Source organism: Suricata suricatta, chromosome 2, assembly GCF_006229205.1.
Source record: "Suricata suricatta isolate VVHF042 chromosome 2, meerkat_22Aug2017_6uvM2_HiC, whole genome shotgun sequence".
Classification (NCBI taxonomy): Eukaryota; Metazoa; Chordata; class Mammalia; order Carnivora; family Herpestidae; genus Suricata; species Suricata suricatta.
Genome location: NC_043701.1, coordinates 84,160,928 through 84,185,793, shown reverse-complemented (window position 1 = coordinate 84,185,793; position 24,866 = coordinate 84,160,928). Strand labels below are relative to the sequence as shown.

Sequence of the window (24,866 nt, the reverse complement as noted above, 5' to 3'; positions counted from 1 at the left end):
ATTGTAAAAGCACTTATGTAACTATTAAACTTCTAACACCTCGTATTGAAACTGTTTCCCCTGATTATCCAGATCATCTCAAAACCCAGATTAAACAAACAACTGAAATAAATAGTCGAATACAACATGAAGTCCAAAGGCTCACTGGCTTGTTGGCTTAGTTAAAGCAGTGGTAGAGAGACTTACCTAATCCTCACCACACCCATCCCAGGCAGGTACTACCTTAGAGCCTAGGGAAACTGAGGAACAGAGCAGCTAGGTAATTTGCCTGAGATCATACATGTGGTAGGAGACAGATTGTGAACCTGAGCCATCTGACTCCACAGTCTGTGCCTTTCACCTTCCCTTCCATCTGCCTCTCTGTACCAAGTCTCTGATGGCAAATGTGATTCCTCAGTGGGTTCCTTCAGGCCTCTCACTGAATGTTCCCAGAGTAGCAGGACTTGTAATGATTAACTTGGCCCTGGGTGTCCTGGACACACACAGAGACCAAGGACAGGCTGTTGCCATGGAAGAGGAATGTATGTGGGGGGAGGCAGAGTCCCTGTCAGCCACAAAAATCAGATGATGTTCCAGAATAGAATATTTGAAATCGAAATTGTCTATAGAATCTTCGCCTGTGCTAGCAGCCACCCACATCTTCCCTGAAGCGCATTCCTGCTCCATCTCGCCACCATTGTCCTGGTTTTCTGTGAGGTCCAGGTGGGGCTGCATCCTAGGGTCAGAGTGTCATGAGAACTTGGGGAATGCTCCAGGCTCCAGGGCAGCAACCTCTGTTCTTCCACAGGCTGCATTTCCCTCCCACTCTCCCCTCCTCCCTTCTTCACCCCTTCTGTCTTCTCCCCTCCTTAACTCCCCATTTTTGTCTGCTTCCCTCCCCTCTTTGTCCTCTCTCTCATCCATTGCCCTGTGCTGTGGGGGAGTAGAAAGGAAGGGGGATTTAGTAAGATAACAATTGCATTTTCCTCCGCCCCCCATCCCAACTTCAAGCTCTAGAAGAGCTAAACAAAGCAACTTACATTTAGGATTAAGTCAGGCTGAACATTTGAAAGAGGAGTTAATTTTATGTAGGATTTCTAAGAGTTTCTGAAGTTACCAGCATGATAGGGGCTGGGATTTCCTGGGTCATACAGGGAGGAGAAAATTGTGCCTTCTGGAGGCCTCTCCAAGTGAGTAGAGAGAGAGCTGGCCAGAGGGGGTTGCCCGAGATAGAGATAAGGTGAGGCTGATAAGCCTCATTCAACATTCTTCTCCATTCTCCACCAATATCCCAAATTTAATTTAGAAATAGACGCTGATACTGAAAAGACTACCATCTGCTCAAAATAAATGCACCAGGACATCTTGTAATTTAGGATTCTGCAAACCAAAGTTAAGAGTTTTGTTCCACATTCTCACAAATGTACAGCCCTTTCTTCCTTCTGGATATTCTTTTGTTTTACACCATGCCTAGGTGCTATTGCCATCTGGGTGGGTTTCTATTTAAGGCTAATGTCATGCCAAGCTTTGCATTATTTCAAATTTACCTTTCCTCAAACTGAGCTTACCTCTTGCCATTTCTGGCTTGGCCTGGCTCCAGATAACACATTTCTGGGGCTCAAAGGATATGAAGGAGAGAACTATAGGATGCAGTTAGAGTTTACTGCAGAGTGGGTGCTTTCGGCATGAGCCAATGGAATTTTTGTTCCATCAAAGAAGCAGCTTGTTGAGGAGCATCTGTAGGTCTAGGACAGACGCAGAATTGAAGTGTCTCCTTTAATCCATAGAAGGAGCCTTAATGACCATCTGTTTCACCCTCATATCATAGATGAGGGAATCAGGGAATCCCACATAGGTCTTGTGACTTGCCAGGTTGTTGGAGTTTTATATCCACCATTTACATAATTTCTAAACTCCTCGGGTTGGCTTACAAGGTCCTTTAGGACCTGACTCCAGTCTCCTTGCTGCCTATACTTCCCATACCTTTACTCAGCATGACTTAACAACATTGTTTTCCTGGAGAAACATGTGTTATGTCAGTAAGCTAGACCCACCACTGGGCCCTTGTACATGTTCTTGCTCCTCCTCAGAGCACGTCACCCACCTACACACCCATGAACCTTGCTTTCCCTGGCTAAGTTCTCATCCTTCTGGTTCCCAGCTTCAGTGTCATTTCATACATGGAGCCTTCTGTGACTCCCTCTTCCTCCCAGCAGTCAGGGTTAGGTGCTTCTGCTTCCATTCCCTTTGCACCCAGTATACTTCCTCACTCCCATTCTCTCACATCACTGTAAGATTGGTCTAATTTTCTGTCTCTTGCTTTTGGTTGTCATGGGCAGGGCCCATGTTTGTGTTGCTCACCATCATATTTCCAGAACGTGGCCGGGTGCCTGGAATACAGTAGATGTTCATAAAAGACTGGGTGGATGGAGGGATGACAAGAAGGGAGGGAGAAAACAGCAGAAATGGAATCACCAGATGAAAAGAAAGCAATCCTCAACTAATCTCACGGGTTGTTCCTCATGCCTGCTAGTTGGACTAAAATTCAGATTAGCTTGGATTTATTGATGGCCTGCTTTCTAGCCTCTCTACTCTCTGGTGTCACCTACAAGGTCCCATTTTATTCACACAACAGCCTAATGAGGCAGGAATTTTTATCCACCCTTTGCAGATAATGGAAACTGAGGCTCAGAAGGGGAAGTATGGATGGCTGGGTGGTGCTTGGCCACCATGGCTGTGGTGTTCCCACTTTCCCTTTCCTTGCCAACCCCACCCAGAGCTCCTCAAGCTGTGATCATCAGCCCAGCCTGGGCTTTTGCTCTCCTAGCTAGTGGAATTACATTCATGGTAAAGTGCTCCTCTGGATGGTGTTATTTTGGCTTCACTTGCTGCTCTAGCTGGCCAGTGTTCTTTCTGGCTGATTTATATTTTCCCTTATGTAAGTAAAGGGGGCAGGATTGCTCCAATAAAATTTTATATATGTTTCCTGCAAATGGGTAGCACAGTTGACATATCAAAGGAACTGTGAGCTAAGATAATCATTTTGTTCACAGAGCCCTCAGCTCTGGCTCTGCGGCCCCCACCCATCACCACCCTCTCCTGACACAATTACTCTGAGATGGGGAGACATCTTTCTAGCCACACCTTCATGTTAAAAACACCTCAGCTAACTAACACCAACTAGAGAACAGTTGATGGCAATTACAGGAATATTAGCTACACTAAGTTCTCTTTAAATAGCATTTTTTCCTGACAGAAGCCAAGACATTTGAAATCTGGCTTGGCATTCCATCCATAATTACCCTCATGGCACCCCTCCCTGAAATAATTCCCAAAGGGATATGAGTGAGGTTGACATTGCAGCTGAGTTTATATTTTCTTTTCTTTCTTTCTGTTGTAGCCAGTGTCCCAGCCATACCATTTTCTCCCCGCGTGCACATAAGTCACATAGACTTCCGCTTAATAGCTGTTCTGAGGGAACAATGTGACTTGGCAAACCGTCTGTTGTTTCTGCTTCACACTGTGGGGCAAGGGAATGGTGATCGCCTGTGTCTTTGTGGAAACTCTGAGGTGTGCTGTCCCTATCATCGGAGACCCCAACGAGGGGATGTCATCAGACTCCTCATCCTTCATGTCCTCTGCTCCAGAGAAGCCCCCAAATCCATAGATTGTAGATGTTGCCTGTATGGTTCATGAGTATTTAGGTGAGCGATATTCCAAAATCCATAGTTACAAATGAATCCAGTTAGAAGACATTTATTGTCTTTTTAAGGCGTATGCCATTATAATCCAATAGACTTGAAATATGATTTATATTTCTGGTACTTTTAAAATATGACTTGATATGCAGACATTTTATTTATTTATAACTTTTCGGGAACATGCCCATTACATAAAGTGGGGGGAGCTCCATTTTGACATGTAGATTTATTTCTGCCTCCTTTAGGAATGTGTTCCATTTTATACTCTGAAAAATACAATGCTTCGAACCTGTTTCGCTTTTCCAGTGTTCTCTGCAGCCAGTTTAAAAAATGAATGTTGTGCATATTTTTGAAATGGGAAGAATTATCTCATTGAGTTCCCACTGTGTTGAATAGCATACAGAAGAAAGGTTGACTTCTGTACCTCTCATGTGGCTTTGCTCTGGGTTAGCTCATGTTCTGTCCAGTAGTGTTGGGCCTCCTGGAACTCAGAGAACTTGACAGAACTGAAGAACTTAAAGCTGTAGGACCCGAGGAGGTGGGGTTTTGAGACAGACCCCTCTGTTTCCTAGGAGGGCCTCTGTCTTTGTCTGGCTCTGGTCTCAACCAAGATGACCTGATCCTGATGGAGATGATGACCCTTGTGGCCTCCTTGGAGACCACCTATGACAGGGCTTCCCAAACTTGCACTTAAAATCACAGGGAGTTTGTTAAAACAGTTCCCTGGGCCCTACCCCCAGGGATTCTAATTCACTGGGTCAGGGTTGGCTCTCAGAACTTGGATTTTTAGCCAGCTCACAGGTGATGCCCATGCTGCTGGTGTGGGTACCACACTTGAAGAACCACTGCTCCAAGGAATTGAGGCCAGGCCCGCAGGGGGTGCTGGGAAGGGTCTGTGAGCTCTGCCAAGCACAGGTGGGTCTTGAGTACATTTGGTGTTGGGAAGAGGATTGTAGGGGAAAAGGGTAAAATTCACCCAGTTACATTTTACGTCTTTTAGCTTTATTTGGCATACTTATGGAATCACAGTTTTAACATTTGCCACTATTTTATGTAATTTGTGTTTAGAAGGGATGCTCATGGGCCAGTTACCTAGGAACTAGGGAGGTTATGTTACTCCTGGATTACACCAAATACAGGTCATTTTTTTTAAACTGCTTTTTTGAACTACAATTTACATACCATAAAAACCAGCCATTGTAAAAGAATGGTTCAAGGATTTCTGGTAAATTTATATTGTGCAGTTAAAACTAGTTCAGTGTTAGAACATTTCCATTACCCAAGAAAGCTCCCTCAAAATCTGGTGCTTTTGATGGTTTATGAATTATGTTAATGACATGTTCAAGTACCTTTCCAATGAATAATACTTTTAAAAACCTCTATATGTTTACATTGTTTTAGAACCCCTAAATAGGTCACAGGCCTCCTGTTTCATTTGTCATTGATTAGGCCACTTACCTAAAATGAAATAATTTAGCCAGTGAGTATTACAGCATCCACTACGCCAAGCACTGCTTAGCTGTCTCTTAAAATAATGCTTCATAAGTGTATTTCTTATGGTTTAAGAATATTCTCCAATAGTTTATCCTAATTCAACAGCCATTGTGTGCCAGGCAGTGCGGTAAAGGATGTAAAGATGAATAATACATGTCTTGCCTCTAAGAGGCTCACAACTCTAGGAGGTGACACAAAAATGCAAACTAATAAATATACTAAGAGTCGCTAATGACATCTCCTATTACACATCTTAGACTCGTGGCAGGGGAAATGAACAGCATTAAATCCTATCATTTTTGTGGTGTATACTCAGTGACTTTCTTTCTCCAGGAGTTGGTTTCACTGCCCCAGCTGAACTGTGCCATCCAACCAGGTTGTCTCAGACGGGCTTTATCAGAGACAAAACTTTTTCCAAAGCAAACATTGTAATCAGAGCATCCAGTAAAAGGATGTAGCTTTAACAATGATAGACCCAACAGTGATACATCATCAGATGGTCTGTGTTTCACAGTGAGAATCAAGATGGACTTAGTCCATAAATACCTTCCTATGCTGCTTTAGGTATTTTTGAGCACATTGAAGAAGGAATTTCTTCTCTTACTGAGAAGACAGGACTTAAATGCACCAAAAATTAAAGCTGACTTGCAAAGGAGTATATGGTAAAGTTCTATATTAAATGTGAGCCATGCCAAAACATCTAGGCTTGCCTCTCCCCAAGCAGGACTGCCGGATGCTGCGTTCATGTTAGAAGCAGGCGGAGCTCAGGGCAGTGCAGAATGTTGGGTTACACAGCCAAGTGCCTTTGTAAGGATACAGCAGCAAGTTAGGGGAGCTTTCTTTCCCCTCATATCCTTGGACTAGACTACCATTTATTTATCCGTATTAACTAAACTTCTCAAATTAGCTGGGTAGAAAATAAATGAGTTGGATCCCAATGAAGTGGAGAAGACCCATACTTTATTAGTTATATGGCTACATTTAGTGTTGGTCACTATTTTTAGGCTTTCTCCATTTATGACAAAAAAACAAGGTACTTGATTTCCTTGGAATACTATGGGTAAGCTTTGGTGTGACCATGAAATGATGTTACTTGAGAAGAAAAATGGGCATAAAGCTAAAAAAATGTTTTAAACTTAGCAATTTCACATTTTTTTCCAAAATCCAATCTTTTCCCTAATTTTCCATACTTATGAATTGGGAATTACATATATATGCCATCCCCTAAAATATATCCCAGGTATGAAAAACATGGCAGAAGGGTCTTGTCACCCTTTTTCCTTTCTTTGGAGGCCACTATGGGTGAGACCATGTGTGGGCCCGCTCTTCCCTAGACCTAACAACCTCTGGTTTTGAACATTAGGCTGGTCAGAGAGCAAGGTCAATCCTCCGCCTACTCCATGGCCAGCACCACAGACAAGCAGTCCAAATGACAACAGCCCTGCAACGAAAGGTAATACAGTGTTTTATTCCCTGGAAATGGCAATTGCCTTCCTTTCAACTAGCCTAACATTATTTTCTATCTTTCTTTACTAATTTCTATTTGAGCACCTAGGGTAGAAAGCAGGGGCTACACGGGTGGAGAGTTTTGCATGATCCTGGGAATTATGCTTTTTTTCCTGGCCCAGTGTCCTAACTAATAATTCCCTTTATTAAACCAAAAGAGAAGGAATCAAATACCTCTCTCCATGTGACTGGGTGCTGCCCAAGATCATGGTTCCAGAAGGTAGGATAGGCCAGTGAAGTTTGCTGTCTTTAACTGCAAATACCAGTGTGTCCACCCAACACAGGATTTAGTTAGTGCTCCTCCTCGGAGAGAGCCAGGGTCAGTTGTCAGAGATGGGGCTCTCAAGCTCATGGGACGGCTCCTTTTTGAGACAGGCCCCCGAAGAGAACATGTGCTCAACTAAAGATCTCTGTGTTTGCAGCTGTCTTTCTCTTCCTTTGGTCATCACCCACTTTCCCTGTGTTAACCACAGCAAGTTACAGGAAGTGTCTTTATCATCCAGAAGCATTCCCATGATGTTCTTGTAGGTATTGTGCAAACAGTTGCACCTGGGTTCCAAACTCCAGCAGTAGAGGTCTAGGGTGGGTGAGGGGCTGCCCCAAAGTACAGTCACCTGACTCCTCCTAATAAGGCCACAGCCACCCTCTGAGGCCGCCCTACCTCTGGGAGGTTAGGTGGCAAAGAGGAAGTGGATGTAGTGTATTTTTGCTGGGGATCTCTCTAAGATATCTTGATATTCCCTATCAATAATAGAGATAGACTAATCCTCTTTAAATCAGCCTTGCCCTATATGGTTTCTTGTGTGGACTCCTACATGACTAAAGATGAGTTAGTTACTCCCTTTTTAAAAATTACTCCCCACTCCGCTCCCCAGCCAGACTAAATTGAGATGTCTTAGGTCTCGGTTTATTATATCAAACTAAGCCAAGTATTCTGCGGGTCGACTGTACATGGAATTCACTTAATGTTACACAGTAATAACTTGCCTGTTACCAACTGGCGTTGCTTGCAGTTGTCTTATCTCTGTAACAGATGCGTTGATTATCTCATAATAAAGTAATATACCTATGAAAGATTATGGGGAGAGAAAAAGTCCATAATCAGAACTATACCATGATCAGCACATTATCTTAACATGTCCGTGCCATTTGCATGAAAAGACCAAAGCCCCTGTTGCTGTAGGATAATCCCGTAACCACTGTCCGGTTACTCTGGTGTAGCCTCGTAGCAGCTTGACTCTTTGAGCCAGATGGCGAGCACATTCCTCCTTGCATTCAGCTAGAAGGATAACTTGTCAGACATTTTCTTCATGCTTTTGATACTCCCACCTGTTGGGGAAGGGAAAAAAGCCTGGGTCGTCGAAGCCAATGAACTTCGATGCTCATGTGGAATGATTTATATAAAGACGAGCCCCCAACTTGTGTAGAAATCACTTGCATGAGACACTTTTCTGAAAATACTCTCATCTGGAAAATAATTTGGCTCTATAATTGTTGCATTCAGGAAGGTAGGGCTGGTGGTTCAGTCAAAGAACACCTGAAGGGAACATCCAGTGAGGGTGAAGTGGGAGGACTCTGCAGGGGAGGAGGGGGGGCATGTCAGAGGCCTCCTCCCTTTGACAGGAGATGGTGGATGAGGGCAGTGACTCTTAGAAAGGAGGAGCAGCCAGGACCAGGTGCCACCCCTCCTCCTCTCTCAGCCTGATGCTCTGAAGCCTGAAAAGAGTGGCCACGGTATTTCTTTGACCCAGCAGATTCAAAAAGACTCCTCCAGTGGACACTGGAAGGCACTGTGCTTCCTCGGCCATTCGTTCGATTTCTGAAATCACAGTGGTATTCCCTGCTTGTGTCGAAGCAGTACAGTCTGAGGGTTTAGGCAACTTGTTGGGCTGTGCCGTCCGAGGGCGGGAGGGGGTGCAGGTATGGATTAACACTGGGCTCCTGCTTCCCTGAGCTTCAGGCCACGGTTTAGAAATGTTTCCCAGCCAGCCAACAGGCGGACGTGGAATCCCCTAGCTAGTTTTAGAGACAGTGTAATGGGATTCGTCTGATTCAGCAGCATCGTCCCTTTTCCAGACGAGCCTGCACCCACCTGCATGCAGCGTGGTGGAGCTGGGCCTTCGGAAGGTACGTGTACTCATGTTGTCTCTTCTCTCCCCAGAGCCTGCCAAGGCTGCCTCCTCGGACCTGACTGCCTGGTTCAGCCTCTTTGCTGACCTCGACCCGCTGTCAAATCCTGACGCTGTTGGGAAAACCGATAAAGAACATGAATTGCTCAATGCATGAGTCTGCAGCCTCACAGAGGGAGCCCGCGTGCCGCTCCTCAGCCACACACCTGGGGGCGCGCAGACGTACGAAGTGATCAGTATGCTGTTTTAATATTTACGTGCCATTTTAATAAAATGAAAGGGTCAGAGGCCCTGTTTATATTGGTATAATTATTTACTCTTATTTGGTATAGAGGGTTTGAGTGCATTCTCTATGTGGATCTAACAATACGGGATTGTCTAGGAGCAATTTTCTGGCTGGCTGCTCTCCCGCCAGTGTCTGCATTATGGCTGCTGCTGTGTCACTGGGCTACCGTGAGATCCAGGTTCAAATTGTGAACCTATTCTGTGTTAGGCTTCAAGAACAAGTCCTGTAGCCTAAGAGGCAGAGGGAGGCTAGCAGAGCTTCAGTGCCTCCTCGTGTAGCCCCTGCCTCTGTCGCCCTGTAGGGGGGCTGCAGGAGGACTCCCCCTTCTTGCCAGACCACCTTCCAGTTAGCCCGGGATGAAGCTCCGGCCGACCAAAGATGGTGTCCCCCAGCTCTCGCGTGGTGGGCTGTGTGTTCTATGGAAAGCAGCCATATCTGCAGATGCCAGTGTTTCCTTTTGTCTTCTCTGTGGCTGGAATTCAAAAGCATGTATTTCTGGAGTCCCTTGTGATATTAACTGTTTTTGGTTTGTTTGTTTTTTTAATTAAATGGCAGAGATACTTGACATGCAAAGGCAAGTTAAGAGAGTCTGTTGTGGGGACTCAGTGGGGAGGTGCCATGGGCGTTGGGACTGGAGAGGGACAGACTACAAGGACAAAGACGAGTCCTACCTGCATGAAACTCCTGACAAGACTCCATGCATCCCACATACAGTCCAGGAGAGGAGGGCATAGACTTTTGATGGCTTGGCAGAGATGGGAGCAAGTTTTGGATGTGGGCATGTAAGCAGTTCAGATCCTCCGTCAGTGCTGAGACTCCAGGGCTGGGACCTCTCCTCCCCTCCCTGTGTCATGTGTGGCACGTTGAGAGGCCACATACCCCTCTCAGTGAGCCAGTGGCCCTGAGAGGAGCAGAGTTGATGATTAGCCTGGAATTGGTCCTCGGTGCCCAGCTGGGCCAGGGAGGTTCTCTGCTGCATTCTTGTAGCCTCCGTCTCCAGCTTTGGAGGGGTCTCCTGTGGCCACTTCTTCCAACACAGGAACGCAGCTTCTCGGCTCTCTGCGATGTGCCCTCAGGGAAGGACTTGGCCCAGCAGTAGCCACTGTCCTTTGCAAGATGGCCTTGGGAGACTGGAAGGCATCCTCCTCCTCTTCCTCCTCTTCCACTGCATAAGAAGAGACCTGAAGGCAAAATGGAGCCAGGACTCAGCGAGTTCCGTGGCTGGTGTAGCTCTGCTCACGTCCTGGCCAGCACAAACTGTCTATGGAGTCTCCTTTGTAAGAATCTCATTTAGTGACTCTTCAGCCTGGTAAACATGGTCTTTGAGGACACCGGATACAGCCCTAGGCCCTCCCCGCTCCCTCCACCCCCTCACACCGCCCCCCCCCCCAACACATAGGCAAGTGTGCTGCACCTGAAGGCCTCCCTCTCCATGCTGGGCCTGCGCATTTGCTGCGCCCTCCCCCTGGGATGCCTACGTCCCGTCACCCCCGGCTGCCATCACGCCCCCACCCACCCCTCAGGAGCTCCTCAGACCCCACTTCTTTCATGTAGAACCACCCCTATCTGCCCTTCCCACACCTCACGATGAACACACGCTTAGTGCTCTACCCAGCCCGTGAGGCCGGTTTGTAGGCATCGGCCCCTGCCCCTCTGTGTTGCAACCCCAGAGAAAAAGGTTCGTGTTTCCCCGAATCTTCTGTGTCTCCATAGTAATAAGCACCCTGGAGTCACCTTGTGAGCATAGGATTAGTGACTGTTGAGTGGAGCTGCCCCGGGTGGAGTGCGGGTTAAGGACTCATCATTTCATCCTGGGTCACACGTGTGGGTGCACAGCCACGGGAGCCCCACAGCCGCTGCAGGAAGGAGGTGAAGCAGAGAAGCAGGAGGGCAGACTTGCTCCGTCCAGGCTGGAGGCTCAGGGAACTAGCTTGGGGGGTGGAGGGAGGCGGAAGGGAAGGGGTATGGGGTTCTTCTCAGTTGAATGGATCATTTTAGTTGCATTTTAAAGTTGATCTGTGGGTGAAGGGCAGAGGATGATTGTGGTAGTTGAACAGGCTTTGCTACGAGTAAAAGGAAAGAATTGCACATGGACGCATTTTCTCCCTGAATTTTCTTTACATTTTTGTTAAAAAAAAAAAAAAGATTCAATCCCCATTCCCATCTGCAATCCACTTGGCCAGGCTCTTGATCCCTCTTGATAGGCGTGTTTTGATCCTGGCTCGCACAAAGCCCCCTCGGCCACCTCTCTAGTTTAAGGAGAAGCAGCTGCTGGCTTATTCTCTTTTAAGCGGCCTGTGTGCCGCCCAGCCAGGGGGCTTCCTTGGGGGCCCACCTCGGGGCCCTCGCCAGCCGCCTGTGCAAGGACTGTCTCTGGCGTGAAGAAGACAAAGGTGCCCCACCCCCTTCACGCCCATTCTCGCTTCTCCCTCATTTTCATTCCTTGTCTCCAGGCCAGGCTGAACCACAACTGCACGGAACCCTCAGGGAAATTCAGAGAGCACCTGCTCCTTGAAAACTTTCCTGCTGTTTTAGGTGGTCTGCAAGTCTCCCTTCCCTTCTCTTGCTGCCCAGCCAGTATATAAAGAATATCCAAATGTAAGGGAGGGAGCCAGAAGCATTTCTCTTTCCTCTTTTCTTTTTCTCCCAGCTGGCATGGGCTTTGGTGCACTTTATAGATTCCTTGCCTTCAAAATATAATTTTAGAAATGTCAGGTTGATTTTGAGCTGTGTGAAAGTGAGAAAAGCGTCCGTCAGCTTCAGAATTAGAAAGGCACCAACTTAGAACTTTTTGTAAGAGGCTTATGCCCAAGAAAATGTGGTCTGCTCAGAGTTGGCATTGCTGGGGGGCATGAGTTGCCAGTGGGCATGTAGATGGGCTCACCGTCAGGCAGGGGCAGGTGTTTCCATTGGGTGTGGGGCCAGGGCCGAGCCATTTGGGTCAAGATGCCTTCTGCCCATGCTTCGGCTCAGGAGCCCACCAGCTGAGCTCCATGCTTCCCTCTCTCGGCTGCCACCACCAAGGGACCCGTCAGCAGGGGCCCACCCTGGCAGTGGCTCAGGGCTAACAACGGGCACTACTGATTCTCCCAGTGTATCAGAACGCCTCTTTGTGATCAACTGGTGTCCTCCAGACAGGCCATGGCAGTTAATCCTTTGATTCAGACCATCTCTAGTCCTCTGACTGACACCACACACAGTGCAGTGATGCAGGTCTCTTCAGCTTTGTTGGAAAATAGACTTCATCTTGGCGCCAACTTCAGTGGTTGGCAAGAGTTCTGAACTGAGGAGGATCCTGATAAATGAGTGGTATCTGTTATGAGTATGGGGCAGGGGTGGTGGCAACAGTGCTGTGTGTTCCTCAGCACTGCATCAGACCTTGTCTTCCATGGGGCTTTTAGTGTTTGACAATGACGAGGACCACTCCTGCTACTTTCCTCCTTCTCCTCCTTTTCCTCCTCCTCAAACAAAAAAACCCCAAAACTAGGATCCTGGAACTACTAGAGAGGGGCGTATATGGATGAAAAAAGCAGAAATCTAAAAATCCCCACATACTTACTGAACCCTAATTCACCACAACTCATTCAAACACCAACAAAAAAATGAGGGTGGATTTATTTGCTCAGGTAACTGAAAGATCCAAGTGCATGATTCAGTCACAGCTGGATGGAGGGGTCAGGGAATGTTCTCGGCAATTTCCCCCTCTTTAGTTTCCAGCTTTGATTCTGTGTGGCTTCATCCTAACAGACTTCTCATAAGGAGGAAACACGGCCACCAGTATGTCCCGCCAAGGTCTTGCAACTGAGCCTTCCTTGGATCCTATGTTTCGTCTTCAGCCAGCCACTGGGGTCAAGGTGGGTGGGGGTAAGGAGATAGGCTGTATCCTTAGCTTTTCATGTGTCTGTCCTGGAGCCTGACTCTTAAGGACTGGGGATGGAGAGAGGATGGTTCCTCAAGGGAAGGCTGTGCTGCTAGTATCAGAGGAATAGGGAATAGATCGTAGGCAGGAAAATGCAGTGGTGATCCACTCCAGATCACCTGAATGACCTTGAGGACACGAGGTATGGAGCAAGGTGGCTGAAGAAACGAGTGTTTTCCAGAAGCCCATTTTGAGGCCACTGCCAGCCCTGGGACTAGAAGGCTTGGTGGTCTAGGCAGCCCACTGAGGATGCCTACTGTGCGGCTCTCCGATAGCTGACTTCCAGGAAGTCAGAAGGGACCACAGAGCTCTCTGCATCCAACCTGCTGATATCCAGACGAGGAAACCAAGGGACATCTATAAAAAACTGTAATTTAGTGAGAAACCAGGTCTAGAACCCACATTGCCTAACTGCTAGGCCAATGCTGCTTTTTCTTCAAGGTGCTTGCTAGAAACTTTGAGCTGAAGAAAGGAGTTCAAAGACACACAGAACTCCTTTAAGAGCCAAGTCTTTTCTTTCCTCCAGACTCTGTCTGTCTCTCTCCCCACTTTTTTTGGCCAATTATTTGACACGTGTGGGGGAGGCACTCCGGGACAGCAGTGTAGGGCATATGTTAAGAGTTTAGGTTCTGAAGCTGGAGAAATCTGTGGCCACGCCTCCCAAGGTGAGGCTCCACCGGCTGTAAGTCACAAACCCTCTGTGCTTCTGTTTCATCTTCTTCTGTAGTAGCATCGCCTGCCTCAGGGAGTTGTTACAGGGACTCAGCTGATGCCCCAAAGATGCAGTACTGCACTTGCACACTGCAGCACACGAGGATGGCCACCGTGTCACACAGGGTCACTCGCTTGGTATAGGATACTGAAGTAGGAGTGGGAAGCTGGTCTGTCCCCATGACTTTCCATGAGGCTCTCCAAGCCCCATGTTCTGTCCCCATCACTTATTAATTTGTCCCTAAGTATCATTGGAATTGAAGAATGTGGTACAAAGGGACTAGAAAGTCTAAGTTCCTCCTGATTTTTCCATAAAGTCAGGTAGAATTCTGTGTGGAGACCAGGAGAAATGAAGTGGGTTCTCTTGCCAGTCAGAAAGGATATGCTGCAAAACTTGTCCACCTTAATGTATTTTCTAAATGAACTACTACCCAGAGCACTGATCAAAATAAATTGGGACGTGGAACAACTGGAACTCTTACACACTGCTGATAGAAAAGCAGAGTCGGACAACCACTTTGGAAAAGTTTGGCAGTTTCACGTAAGGTTAAATACACACTTACCATACCACCTGGCAATGCCATGCTTAGTATTCACCCTAGAGAAGAAAAGATATATTTTCACATAAAAACCTGTATGTGAATGTTAGTAGCAGCTTTACTCACAATCTTCAAAACCTGGAAACACAAATATTCTTCCCATGGAAAATGATAAACTGTAGCACATGCATCCAGTGAGGTACTATTTAGCCATAAACAAGAAGCAACTCTTGACCCACACAGCACAACGATCCATGTTGCTATCATGTCTCCCTGATATGATGCAATGGAAAAGAGTTCACCTCTGTCGTATTTTTTCCAAAACTCATAACGCAGTCTAGTCATAAGAAAAATATCAAACAGACTCAAATTGAGTGACATTCTACAAAATAACTGACTAGTGTAGCTCAAAAGCATCAAGGTCATGAAAAACAAGACCAAGAAACCACCACAGATGGGAGGAAATTAAGGAGGCATGACAACCAAATCCCATGTGGGATCATGGAACAGAAAAGGAATATTAGGGGGAAAATGGATGAAATACAAATAAAATCTATAGTTTCGTTAATAGTATTGTGCTAATGTTAATTTCCTAGTTTTTACTACGATGTCAAATCCTCTAGCTACATAAAATGTTAACATTAGCAGAAGCTGGGTATGGAACTTTGTACTATCTTTTCAACTTTTCTGTCAATCTAAAAGTATTCCAAAATAAAAAGGTTTTCTGCTTTAAAGGCTACATACTGTGCGGTTCCATTTGTATGCCATTTTGGAAAACGTAAACCTAAAAGGATGGGCCTCAGATCAATAAATAGTTGCCAAGCGTTGAGGTTGGGGGAGGGCTGGACTCCAAAGAGGCACAAGGAAATCTGGGAGGAGGGGCAGGTACTGGTTGAAGATCTTCTATAAATTGTTTTGGTGGCTGCACTACTGTGGGCATTTGTGAGAATCCATGGACCCCCACACTAAAAAGGCTGAATTTTAACATATGTAAACTAAGCCTCAATAAGTACGGTTTTCAAGAAAAGAAATTGAAATTTGGATCTTTCACAAAGGGATGCTGTACTTTCCATGTGGTAGGAGAGCCCCTGAAATAACCAAGGAAGCAGGGAGACTCTTTAGGTTTGCCGAGTTGGAAGTGTGAGCAACTGGAAGACCCACAGAAGGTCACTCTATTCACAGTGGCGTCTACCCGCAGTGTCTCCTGGATCTGTCTGCGGGTAAGTCAGCAAAGGCCAGGCGATGCTTCGGCAATAATCACCAAAAATCTCAGTGCTTAGATCCAGGAAGGTTTCTTCCTTCCTCACTCATGCTCTGTGTCTAATGTGGGTCAGTGGGGCTCTGCCCCACAACCCCCCAGGGACTCATGAGGATGACGCGTCACCAGCATATAGCGGATCACGTGAAACGTGAGCTTCTCGGTCACGACAGCAAGGAAAGGTAGAGCTGGAGCACTTCACGCACTGGCTGTGCTATGCTTCCTCCAAAGAAAAACACACTTCTCTTCCTTCCAGAGCCCACTGGCCAAAACTAGCCACGTACCTCACATCAAGGGCCTGGGAGACGGGACGGGGTGGATGGAACATTTCATGACCACCGCGACCTCTGCCTTGAATAGGCTGTTGGTCTTTAAAGGTGACTTTGAAAACCTCACAATAAAATCTAATTTGTTCAAAAGAAAAAAAACCTACATATGTGTATTAAAGAAGGGGTGTGTGTGTGTGTGTGTGTGTGTGTTGTTTTCTTTTCTTTTTGGTAGACTAAGGTCTTATAGTATCAGCAGTTCTACTTTACGAGAGATGGGAACAGTCCCATGTGAATGTACTGACAGAGCGACTTCCGAAGCATCGGCCACACTCAACATGCACCTGCCAAGCAGTCCCGGCTCCCATTCTGTGAGGAGGGCGCGGTCTTAGCTAGGAAGTCCCGCTCTAACCCTCAGGACCACCTGGCCTCAGCTGACTGGCTCGGGAAACCAGTGTGGAAGGCCTGGCGGGTAACTTTTCACCCAGAGAGGGGCAGAGTGTAGGGGCTTCTCCCTCCTTTGATTCTGAACTAGGGATGATATGAAACAATCTGTCTATTACAGAAGTCTAGATAACCAAAATGAACAGGAGCAATACACACTTACTATGAAGTGACAGGAGACTGCTGGGTACTGAGGAACCGAGTGGCGGTCGCAGGGACAAAGTAGGGACGAGGACGCGGTGGAGCAGGGTGGTGCTGCCCCTGCCGCAGTCCAGGTTGCTTAGCCGGCCGTGAGCGTCCCGCTCTGCTGCCGCTGCCGCTCATCTAAACTTATCAGTTGCGCCTCTTTGTACTGAAAATAGGACATAAGACCTTAATATATTACCTATGTCCTGGCTTCTGATAATTAACTAGTAGGAAATGGACTGAGGGCCCCGCTGTTCTCAACACACCCAGATGTAGAGTCCTCAGGCGTCTGGCCGGACTCACTGAATCTAGTGCTCCCCTGGAGAACACGACTCACTCCAGTTGAACTCTGAGGTTCCCCAGACTCGTGATCAATCTCCTCCTTTTCGCCCCTACTCTTACCGCCCGACACTCCTGTGGCACTTCAGGAGTCCATCCAAACACAGCGAGCCACCCCTTCTCCCACTTGTGGGACACACTCCCGGGAACAATCTCAGTGTTGGATAACTGCTGGCCTTTGCAGCAGGGCGAGCAACCTTTTTGTAACTTGCCCGACCAGAGAGCTGGTTAAAACTGCACAGGAAACCCCTGAAATCCGACAGGGGCCAGTATCCAGACCCTTCTGCCACCCGAGGAGGGGAGGCAATTGATTTTAGAAACGCCTCTCAGTGGAGACCGGGTTACAGATCAGTTCTCTGGAGCTTCCTTTTTCAGCCACTTCCCGGGTAGCTCTTTTACTGATTTTGGTCTGTTGTGTCTCCTTGCTGGAATTTCTGGACCTGGCCTCTGGTGCCCCAAGGGTCTGTACTACATTTAGAGCATCGCCCGCTGTCCCTCTGTCCCCAGTACGAACAGAAGGCATTCTCAGTCACAGCATTTGACAGATCAACGGCCTTGCTTCCAGCCTCTTCCTGCAGCTCATTGCTATTCCGAGGGCTGGGTTATAAACTCTTTCATCCCTGTGATAAACTCTATTCTGGTCTGGGGATTTATGGACCTCTTAGCTTCAAGAGTTCTGTACATCCTCTGAGATATGTAGTTTTGTGTGTGTGAAAATGCACCTCTGTGGATTTTTTTCCCTGAGGAAATGGTCCAGAGCTTCCATAAATTCTCAAAGGGGTCGATGTACCATAAAAGTCAGAATCATGCTAATCAGAGGTTTCACGCTGATGCAGAGGGCACCGATGTGACTGGAACTTCCTCTGAGCACTAGAAGCCTGCATCATCCACGTGTAAGTGGGCGGGAGGCTCCTCCGGCCACCTTTCCCTGCAGGGAAGTCACCACCGTTCTGTACTCTTTCCTCTCTCCTTGCCCTTAATGGCTGAGTTGGCCATGCCTGGGCCTCAGCAGTCAAACTGAGGGGTATTTTTATCCTGCCAATAGGAGCTGCCATCCCGGGTGAGCTGCCACTTTGACTCCAGCTGGAAAGGAAGAAGCTAGCAGGGAGAGAACAAATCCGGACAGCACACTGCCCTGAGCTCTTGCTACCTGCATTCTGCTACCCATCTGTTACCGCCCTCACAACCGGCCCCAGGGAAAGCTTTGCTTCCTCATCCTGGGCTTCAATGGCGAGCCTGTGGTGAGGGAAACCCGGAGCCAAACAGGCTGGTTTTTCTGCCCTGTAAACCAGGCCGGTTGTTAAAGACACAGCACCTAGGAGAGAGGGGAGTGGGCCTGGGCTGAAGCCTGAAGTGTCATGTCCTTCTGGCTTTGCCTTCCGAGTGTGGACAGGCGGGGAGAGCTGGGCACATGGGAACACGGGAACAGGGAAGGCGTGGAGGTCTGTGGTAGAACAAGGTCAGAGGCATACACTCGGGCTGCTTACGAGCTAGCCAGGGGGGTGGGTGCCTGACGGGCCCGCCTGCTGAAGGCAAGGAAGGATGCAGACGACAGAGTGTGGACAGCAGAGGAAGTAGAGCCACGCAGTGGATGTCCTCGAGGACATTAGAGACAGGGTCGAGGCTGTGGAACCAGGTTTATGGCTTTACTGCATTTTCTGACCCTACAAGAACTATTTTGTCCATGGGGTGCTCTGTGCCAGGCACGGTGCTATGTGCACACAGGTCCTTTCACCATCTTAATTATCCTGTAGAGTAGGATTTTCACATAATATTTTCCCAATTCACATACCATAAAATTTACGCTTTTAAGGTATATGACTCAGTGGTTTGGGGCATATTCATAAGGCTTTGCAACCACTGCCTTTATCCAATTCCACAGCATTTTTCATTACCCCCAAAAGAAACTCTGTACGCATTAGTAATGCTTCACCATTCCACCTACCCCAGACCCTGGCAACCACTCATCTACTTTCTGCCTCTATGGGTTTGTCCATAACGGACATTTCATATGAATGGAAATCACGTACACAGTCTTTTATAACTGGCTTTCTTTCACTCAGCCTAACAGTTTTAAGGCTCATCCATACTGTGGCATAGATCCGGGCTTCCTTCCTTTCTACTGTGGACTAATACTTAATATTCAATTATATGGCTAGAACACATTTATCTAGTCATCAGACTTACAGACATTAGAATTGCTCCCATTTTTGGGGTATTATATGTGATGCTGCTATGAACATCTGTGTACACGTTCTTGTGGAGATGTGCATGCTTACTTTGTCAGTATACAGCTAGAAGTAGAACTGCGGGGTCATACAGTGACTCTATGCTTAACCTTTTGAGGAACCGCTGGACTGCTTTCCGGAGTGGCTGCACAGTTGACACTACTGTCGGCAGCATGGAAGAATTGCAGTTTCTCTGTATCCTCACCAACGCTTGCAATTACTTGTCTTTTTGATTATAACCATCTTAGTGAGTATGAGGTGGTATCTCATTGTGGTTTTAATTTGAATTTTTCCCTAAAATGGAAGTATGTATTTGCTGTGCACTCAGTTGTCTCCCCAGAGATTCGTATGTTGAAGCTGTTGACTCGTATGTTGTGAATCCCCAAAGATTCAATGGGACTGTATTTGGAAATAGAGCTTTGGGAGCTAATTAAGGTAAAATGAAGTCCTGAGGGTATGGCCTCATCTAATAGGACAGTGTCAGAAAGAGACATAGGAAAGGTCAGGTCAAAGGCCATGACAAAGTGGCTGTCTCCAAACCAGAGTGTCTTCCCTAGGAACCGAACACTGCTGGACCTTGATCTGAGACTTTGAGCCTCCAGAACTGTGAGAAATGCATTTCTGTCATTTAAACCCCTCAGCGTGGGTTCTTTAGTTATGGCAAAAGCAGATGAAGAATTATTATCCCTATTGTAGAAAGAAAGACTCCTGGACCCAAGGGTTGTCACTCATTCTGGTCTGATGGCCAGATCTGGACCAAAGTCCCTTATGCCACACTGCCTCTGTCTTCTGACATGTGGGAGGGCCGTGGTTCTACCAGGTGTGGCCTGACAGAAATCACAAATGGCAAAGGGCTGAGGCTCAATTTGGTGAATGGGGGACAAACTTACCAAGAAAGAGAAGTAAGCAAATGTCGGAATCCCCAAGTTGCTTCCTGCCCCGCTGGCTTATGCCAGCTACAAATTCAAAGATGAATAGGAGTCAAATTCTGCACTGATGATCCTCAAGCCAAGACCTCCACGGCAGCTCGTCCAGGGGTTTGATCCCCAGTCTTCTCTAATTCAGGTTCAGGTCAACATCCATCGCAGGTGCACCTACTTCAGGCAAGCACTATAAAACTAGATTAAACAACCCTCGATAAAAAGTGCACTGAGAAAGAGGAATCACATTCAAGAACAATCACTTGACCATTTTCAGGTTTCTATAGTTTTTTTGGGGAAAAGTTCTAAATGAGGCAGTTCAATAAGTGTAAATGACAGGACAGATTTCTGGGCTTTCTGGCGCCCCCTTCATAAATCCATCTCATCTGAGGGAAGGGCTCTTAGTATGGGCAACACTCAAGGGCTCTGTCCTCTGAACTACGACTCCAGACCTCCCTAAATGCCATTCCAGGCTTAAATAATGTAATCCTGTGTACCTGGATAGAATAGTGTTGGGACCTTTTGTTTTATGGGAAAGTGGAAAGGGCATGAAACGGTGTGCACGTTTGTATTCTTCCACTGACCAGGAGTTTGCTCTACCAAGCCTCCTTCCAAGCCACCTTGATTTTAAGAGATCTGCTCATTTCCATTAATACGAAATCTTTTCCTGCCATAGCCCTCTTTCCTCCCTACGTTTCACCCTTCCCTTGATATTTGGAAATTAACATGAATTTTCTCTCAAATTATGTTTCTAAGAAAACTTAGAAAAACAGAAATGCAACTGTTAAAGATAAATTATCCACAACCCAAGCATAACCACTATTAATTTTTGTACATTCTTCATGTCTTTTTCTTTTAAACTCACATATATATGTATTTTTACAAAACCAAGAGATCACCCTGGCTTGTGACATGCTTTTTGCTACTTGATATAAATGCTACGAGGTTCTTGCTCAAAAAGGATGTATCAACTCACTCTTCTAGATGTGAGAGTGCCCATATCCCCAACACCCCCTTAGCACTGAATATCATCCTTCTTTTTAATCTTTTGCAAATTTAAAGGCAACTGATTGTGAGGTTAAACATTTATTTTCACGTTGGTCACTTATCTTGACTTTCACCTTGTCTTTCTATTGGGGAATATGAAAAGCAGTCAGTTCAGTCACATGCACTTTTGGCCGCAGACTGGATGATGGATGGTTGGCGAGAAGGTGGTGAGAACAGAGGGAAGAAGAACGCCAACAATTGCAGAAAGAAGGTCAAGTTGTTTCCTTGTCTTCTTTCGTGAAACATTACAAAAAGAATGCATACTCATTGTCAGGGGAAAAAAAATAGATATTTCAAAAGGATGTATGGATGTTGTGAAAGCTTGCCTCGGCACTCTCCCCCGCTTCCCCACAGGCTCTATTTCCCAGGTGTAACCATCTTCTGTCCCTCCTACCTCTTGACTGTCTTCCAGCAGCACTTACTGCAACGGTCATGGGTCATGGACTCGGGAGCGATCAGGAGAAAGGGTCAGGGTTCTCCGTACAGTAGCTCCCTGGGTGGTCACAGGGAAGAGAGGCAGGAGAGACCACACCAGGGTTTCAACTGTAATCAAACAGGCAGATTGAGAGTGAGTTAAGATGACCCTGTTTGCCTTGATTTCAGTCCATATGAAACGTGGTAGGCTGTTTACTGCAGCACATGAGTGGTGTCCTTTGTTAACGTCTGTCCCTGGAGTATAACCCTTTTCCTTTAAAACGTGGAATAGAAAACCTGAGAAATGGTTTGCCCTTTCTGCATGAACCCTTCTCCCCCATTTGGCAGGTCCTTATGGAGCCCTACATCCACCTTTTATCCCGCTCGCTTCCAGATAGTGGTTTGAAATAACATCCATTGCCTACAGGACCTTACCCAATTCTAGCTAAAGGAATGTCATCAAAGTCATGCTTAAAACTGATGCCAAGACTTGAGTAGAATTTATAGTGTGAAAGGGGACCCGGTCCTTGTTATCAGAAAATCTTTTGTAGGAAAAGTGATCTAATTATTCAAATTCTTAACCTTAAGAAAATGGCTGTTTTAAATGGGAGGGGCCATCATCAAACTAATCTGGAACCTTTCAAAAAAACTTTCCTCTCCATTTTGAGACACAAATGCCTGTGAAATGGAATAGGCCATTTTAGAACCAATGGGTCACCAGCCTCCTGTTAAGGATAAAAACTAAGACATTGGAGGTAGAAATATTTCTCATTTTCTTGAAATTCTTTTTCTTTTTTTCCAGCTTTGAAAACGGATCGCCTATCCTGCCTCTTGTTGCATCATTTTCCAGAGGGAACACTTTTCAGCAAGGGTCTAATTCCCCCCCGCCCACAATGACTTGTCTTAGGAAAGATGGTTTAATATTGTACAACCTTTAGGCACATACTGTAGACCTATCCTGTGGGTTGTTCAAATAACAAAATTCTGTATGAGAAAGCTTTGTCTTCCACCTGGTCCCAAAGAGCATTTTTCAAGAAGTGTTCATTCTAAACAGACAAGCCTTGTTTTCTGGACGGGGGTGGGGGGGTGGGGGGGACAGGATGGCAACAAGACCCTAGGTGATCTTGGTGGCCGTAACGGGTACCCGTGTGGAGGGAGAGGCAGGCAGGGCTGTGCTTTATTCTATCAGTGGTCCAGCCCGATGTAACAAATTACCCCTAAACTCAGCACCTTAGAACAAGTCACATGGTTTCTGAGTGTGAGGAACCCAGGATTTAGCAGGCCGGGTTCAAGGTCTCTCACAAGGCAGCGGGCAAGCTGTCGGCCTGGGCTGTGGTCATCCCAGGGCCCACCGGGGCCGAAGGAGCTGCTTCCCAGCTCGTGCCCGCCCCCCCCTCACCGCAGACCCTCGTCCGCTGCCAGCCACAGCTACTCGCCACGTGGGTCTCTCTCTCCACAACCTGCCTGGGTCTCTTCGCAACACAACTTCTCTCAGCAAGTGATCCACCAGGGTGTACATCCAGGACAGAAGCCTGTCTTTTCACAAGCTCATCTCAGAAGTGACAGCCCATCACTGGATTCCATTTCTAAGCAAGCCCAGCCCAAACGTCAAGGGGAGAGAAATGAAGCTCTACGTCTCAGGAGCAGCAGAGGATATGTGGACGTATATTTAAAAAACCACGTGTATGATACAAGTTCCCGACACCCAGTTTGCTCTGTGGTCTACGGCAAATGTCAGTACATTTTTTTCTGTATAGGACCTTAGTAAAATACAACCTTAGGCATTGTGGGCCAGACTGTCTCCATTACAACTACTTAACTCTGCCACTGTCCTGCTAAGTAGCCACTGGCAATACACGAACAAATGAGTACGGCTTTGTTTCAGTAAATTTTATTCACAAAAATAGGTCTGGGGTGGGTCTAGCCCTAGGCACTGGCTGGTTGATCCCTGGTCTGCAGCTACAGAGGCTATTGGAAGGCCAGCAGACTAGATGACTTTCGTTTCCTTGCCTTCAGAATCCCAGTTCAAAAAAACCATCCCCAAGACATACTGATCTCCAGCTTGAAATTTAGTGAGATGATAGGAAGACCGAAAGGCAAAAGACGTAGGTGGAAAAAACTTCAGAATACACAACTGCAGTTGTCTTCAGGGAAAAAGGAAGAAGTGGAATGTATTCTGATTTGGTACAACATGGGACAGGACAGTGTCTTTGTCCCACTTAAGGAGTGAAGCTGAGATGAGACAGCAAGTCTGAGAGGAGATGCCCCCAAGACAACCGGAACTCAAGGTTGAATTAAGGGACCCATCCTCACAATGCTCCTGAGCTCCAAAAAGCCCCGAGTTTATGAAAGATGTGCAGGAGGGGAGAAGACCCGTGAGTACCAAAGCTGGGGCAGATGGGAGGAGCTGCTGGAACAGGCAGGAAAAATGGAACTTCAGAGCTGGAAGGGGTGGGGGCAAACATGGATTCTGAAATATTCATGAATAAATTTCAAGTGATTATTTGTAGCTAGCCTAAGGCTGAACATATATAAGCACTTAGACCTGGACCTAATTCCCCTTCCCTTGTTTGTTAGGTTTGGGTTTTTTTGTTTTTGTTTTTTGAATTTTGCAATACTGACCTGTTTCTCAGAGCTGTTTATATTAAGCTTACGTGATCAAGTCAGGCAGAGACGGAGCGGAGAATTCCACTTTTTCTTTCCTTCACAGTCACCTGCATTGGGACTTTTAACCTAGGATAGGTCGTTTCCTGCCCGAATTGTGTATCATCCTCAAGAAGACTGTAGATGAACATAACCATTAAACAGTTATATTTTACTTTTTCTTCAGCCTACAACATAGCTATTACACAGTCATTTTTAAGCTAAATTTAAAGGTAAAATCTTACCAACAGCGTTGAGAAGATATGACTCGGAAATGAAGAAGACTGCTGGTAAGTTATTCCTCAAAGTAGTCTGGTTTGCTCTCAGGCCACTACGAGGCCTATCATGACCCTATTTGGATAACTGGGCATAACATCAACAACTCCTTTGTTCTGTTAAGGTTTTCTCCCTCTTATCCCAAATCTAAACCTAAATAAAAAGAGTAAAAAATTTAAAATATTTTGCTGTTTTCTTTATAAGAAATATACAACTTCCTTTGAGGTGATGTCACTGGACTTAAAAAAATGACTTTGGGTAGGTAGCTGGGTGGCTCAGTTAACTTTCCGACTTCAGCTCAGGTCCGTGAGTTCGAGCCCCACATCGGGCTCTGTGCTGACAGCTCAGAGCCTGGAGCCTGTCTTCAGATTCTGTGTCTCCCTCTCTCTCTGCCTTTCCCCCACTTGTGCGCGCACGTGCTCTTTCTCTCTCAAAAATGAACATTAATATAAAAAAAAAGACTTCCACAAAACATTCTTAGGTATAACATAAAAATGTGAGCGCAATGTTTTCTCTACTTGAGGTGCTCACACAGCTGGGAGCAGTACAAAGACTTGGAACTTTAGACATCCAGCTTCTTA

General features: G+C 46.5%; 1 protein-coding gene across 5 annotated transcripts in view; it reads left to right on the top strand.

Moving 5' to 3' along the window:
- Positions 1-9,660, top strand: part of ICA1 (islet cell autoantigen 1) — a 144,407-nt gene extending 134,747 nt beyond the window's left edge. For 2 of the 5 annotated variants that reach the window (XM_029929501.1, XM_029929524.1), the window contains exons 14-15: positions 3,380-3,683; positions 6,538-6,622. In XM_029929501.1, the coding sequence (XP_029785361.1) occupies positions 3,380-3,675 (296 nt within the window). In that variant the 3' untranslated portion in view covers positions 3,676-3,683; positions 6,538-6,622. Of the gene's footprint in view, positions 1-3,379; positions 3,684-6,537; positions 6,628-8,841 lie in introns of those variants that run through there. The other 3 variants (XM_029929518.1, XM_029929528.1, XM_029929509.1) reach the window with 2 other exon arrangements.
- The last annotated feature ends 15,206 nt before the right edge of the window (positions 9,661-24,866 follow it).